Below are 4,152 nucleotides of genomic sequence, written 5' to 3'. Positions count from 1 at the left end.
ATGACTAATAAATAGTTTCCACCAAAGTGGTCTATTTATTTGGAGTCATTGGAAATTCTTAGAACTTTATGCATGTGAAAAATATTATATGTGGATTGAGATTTATGATTAATAAATAGTTTTCACCAAAGTGGTCTATTTATTTGAGTCATTGAAATATTCTTAATGCATCATGTCTAAATTATCCCTTACAAGTGTACATTAGTATTGGAGGTTTACCTTTGATACTAGTGAAGCTAAATTAATTTATGAGATAAGATATTACATTTCAACCCAAAGGATGAAGCTTAATATCTTGGATTCTCATGTATATATATACAATAAATAAGGATAATTTGATGTAAGAGGAGGTTTTGTGTCTCTTACCCAAAGGAATGACACAATTTATGCCTTGCGCTCTTGGATAACAAGGGGGGGGAGGTTTTGTATCTCTTACCTAAAGGTGAGGATGCAATGAATTCCTTGGACTCCTTGATTTTTAAAAGGGGAGACAGTTGCATATTCTAGCCCATAATTTTATCTAATTTATATGTTGTTTGCTTATACAGCTGTTCGCAACATGACTACTCAGTTGAATTCCATTGAAACTTTGACTAGTAGCAACTACAAGAAATGAAAACAGGATGTTGAAATGTGTTAGGTCTGATGGACCTGGACTTTGCATTGACTGAACAGAAACCTGCTGAACTTACAACTACTAGCACTGCTGATGAAAATGCTAAGTATGAAAAATGGATGAAGGCTAACAAGTTGAGTCTTATGATCATAAAGAGATCCATTTGTGATCACATAAAAGGTGCAATTAAGGATAATGAAAATGCAAAAGATTTCTTGAGTGCCATTGGACAGAAATTCCTAGAATCTGATAAAGATGAGATAAGTAGCCTAATTGATTCCTTGTCTACCATAAAGTATGACCTTGTAGGTAGTGTCCGTGATCACATTATAAAATTGATTAACATTGCTACCAAAATGAACAATTTAGGTGTAACTATTACCGATGATTTTCTTGTTCATCAATCTCTAAGGTCCCTTCCTGAGCAGTTTAACCAACTTAAGACAACCTATAATGCACAAAAAGATAAGTGGAGTGTTGATGAACTTATTACTGTTTGTGTGGTAGAGGAAGAGAGGATCCAAAAGGAGAAAGTTGAGGGTGTAGTGAACTTTATTAGTTCATCTGGATCAGCTAATTATCCCTCTTATAAAAGAAAAGGTGGACCCAAATTTCATAAAAAGAAACATGGCCATTCTCACCATCCGGGTGGCAATAGTGGTCATACTAATAAGCCTGGTGTTAACCAAGGTCCGTCTCATAATTCTCTTGGTCCTCAAGCTGTAATTAAGAAAGAAATCAAGTGCTGGAATTGCAAACAAGTAGGTCATAAGAAAGTTGGTTGTCCTCTGAAAAAGAAATCAAGCAATCTTTTGGCCTTTGTCTGCTTCGAAACTAGTCTTGTTCATGTTCCTTTATATTCCTGTTGGTTAGATAGTGGTGAAACTATTCATGTAACCAATGACTTGCAGGACCTAGTAAGCAGACGGAAGCCAAAAGAGGATGAAGCCAGTGTTGTTGTGGGCAATGGACTCAAAGCAAAAGTAGAATTTATAGGGATATCTATTTTACCTTTTAAGAAAAATTCTAGTATTCGTTTAGAAAATACTATTTTTGTACCGTCTATGAGACGGAAATTAGTTTCGGTTTCCCTTGTGGACAAAGCTGGTTATTCATTTCAACAAAATAATGGTATTATTAAAACTTTCTATGATTCACATATTGTTGCTGATGCGTTTTTAAGTGATGGTCTATATCGCTTGAATGTATTGAATGAAACGTTTTCTGCAATGCATGTTGAAATATTGCCCACAAAAGATCTGCTATGAGTAAAACGTCTTACCTATTATGGCATAGGCGTCTTGGTCATATTTCTAAAGAAAGAATTGAACGATTGATAAAGGAAAATATTTTACCTATTGTTGATCCAAAAGATCTTGAAACTTGTGTGGATTGTGTTAAGGGTAAAATGACCAAGGTTAAGAGAAAGGATTCCACTAGGAGCTCTGAACTCTTAGAAATAATTCATACTGATATTAGCGGACCTTATGTACCTACTTTGACCAATCATAAGTATTTTATTACTTTTATTGATGACTTTCAAGGTACTGTTATATATATCTTTTAAAAGAAAAATCTGAAGCACCTGATAAGTTTAAAATTTATAAGGCTGAAGTTAAAAAACAGCTTGAGAAGTGTACTAAGATAGTGAGGTCTGACCATGGTGGTGAGTACTATAGAAAATATGATGAGTCTGGTCAATGTATGGGGCCTTTTGATTTATTTATACAAGAATGTGGGATAGTAGCACAATATACCATGCTAGGTACTCCTGAGCAGAATGATGTGACTGAAAGACGAAATCGTAATCTCATGGAAATGGTGAGAAGTATGATGTCAAGGACTAGCCTACCTGAGTCTCTTTGGGGTGAAGCCTTAAAAATAGCTAGCTATATCCTGAATAGAGTTCCTACAAAATCTGTCTTGAAAACTCCCTTTGAACTATGGACAATCCGAAAACCTAACTTGAACCATTTTCACATTTGGGGATGTCCAGCTAAAGTTCGTATTTATTCACCCACAAAAAAGAAAACTAATCCTAAACTACCAGATGTTTCTTTCTAGGCTATCCTGATCACTCTAAAGGTTTTAGGTTTTTCTGTCCTGGGCGTGGCACTAGAATCGTTGAGTCTATTAATGCAAAATTTCTTGAGCATGATGTTTGTGATTGTGATTGTTCATGTGGTAAGGAAATTGTATTGAAAGAGAAGAAAGTCATTGTCCCTGTACCTGTTATACATGAAAAGGTGGTAAACCAACCTATTCATGAGGGGGAGAATCAAGGGAACGACGACGTAGATCCCATAGTTCCTGAACAAAATGTACACAATGAACCACTCCGCAGGTCACAAAGAGAAAGAAGGTCTGCCATCTCTGATTACTTTATCGTGTATGTGACTGAAAATCTTATTGATAATGCAGAGCTGACTGATCCTTTATCATATGCTCAAGCTATTTCCTCTCCATTTGTTGATAAATGGCGTGATGCAATGAAAGATAAAATGCACTCTATGGAACACAATGGAGTGTGTGAGTTAGTTGAATTGCCTGAAGGTTTTAGACCTATTGGTTGCAAATGGGTGTTTAAAACTAAAAGAGACTCTAAGGGAAACATAGACCGTTATAAAGCAAGGTTGATTGCTAAGAGTTATACTCAGAAAGAAGGTATTAATTATAAAGAAACATTTTCTCCTATTTCATCCAAAGATGCATTTAGAATTGTTATGGCTCTTGTGGCTCATTTTGATTTAGAATTGCACCAGATGGATGTTAAAACCGCTTTTTTGAATGAGAGTTTACTTGAAGAAGTTTACATGGTTCAACCTGATGGGTTTAAAGAAGCTGGTAAAGAACATCTAGTGTGCAAGCTTAACAAATTCATATATGGGCTTAAACAAGCCTCCAGGCAGTGGTACTTGAAATTTGATGAAATTATTACAAAATTTGGATTTGTGAAAAATAATCTTGATGAATGTGTTTATCTCAAAATAGCTAATAGGAATTTTATTATTATGGTTCTCTATGTTGATGACATTTTGCTTGCCACAAAGGATTTGGACTTGATGAATGAGACCAAACAATTTTTGTTTAGGTCTTTTGATATGAAAGATCTTGGTGAAGCCTTTTTTGTTCTTGGGATAGAAATTAAAAGAGATAGGTCACGTGGTTTATTGGGTTTATCACAACGTTCCTACATTGAGAGTGTTCTTAAAATTTTAAATATGCAAGACTGTAGACCTGGTATTGCACCTATTGTAAAAGGAGACAAACTTAGCAAAGATCAATGTCCGAGAAATGAAGTTGAAATGAGAACTATGAAAGATGTGCCATATGCAAGTATTGTTGGTTGTTTGATGTACATACAGGTTTGTACAAGACCTGATATTGCATTTGCTGTTAATATGTTGGGAAGAATTTCTTCTAATCCTGAGTGGGCACATTGGGTGGCTGTAAAGAAAGTGATGAGATATCTACAACGCACCAAAGATTTCATGCTTGTATACAAAAGGTTGATGTTCTGGATCTTCTAGTATATT

The 4,152-nt window shown here is 35.1% G+C and overlaps 1 protein-coding gene across 1 annotated transcript; it reads left to right on the top strand.

The window, feature by feature from the left end:
* The first annotated feature begins 645 nt into the window (after nucleotides 1–645).
* Nucleotides 646–1,884, top strand: LOC138884948 (uncharacterized). Its single transcript, XM_070165827.1, has one exon. The coding sequence runs from the start codon at nucleotides 646–648 to the stop codon at nucleotides 1,882–1,884; it is 1,239 nt and encodes a 412-aa protein (XP_070021928.1).
* Nucleotides 1,885–4,152: the final 2,268 nt, after the last annotated feature.

Source organism: Nicotiana sylvestris, chromosome 2, assembly GCF_000393655.2.
Source record: "Nicotiana sylvestris chromosome 2, ASM39365v2, whole genome shotgun sequence".
In the NCBI taxonomy this organism is placed as follows: domain Eukaryota; kingdom Viridiplantae; phylum Streptophyta; class Magnoliopsida; order Solanales; family Solanaceae; genus Nicotiana; species Nicotiana sylvestris.
This window is presented reverse-complemented; position numbering and strand designations above follow the sequence as displayed.

Coding starts and splice junctions, on each gene's coding strand:
- LOC138884948 (XM_070165827.1), top strand. CDS start 646: ATGGACCTGGACTTTGCATTGACTGAACAGAAACCTGCTGAACTTACA.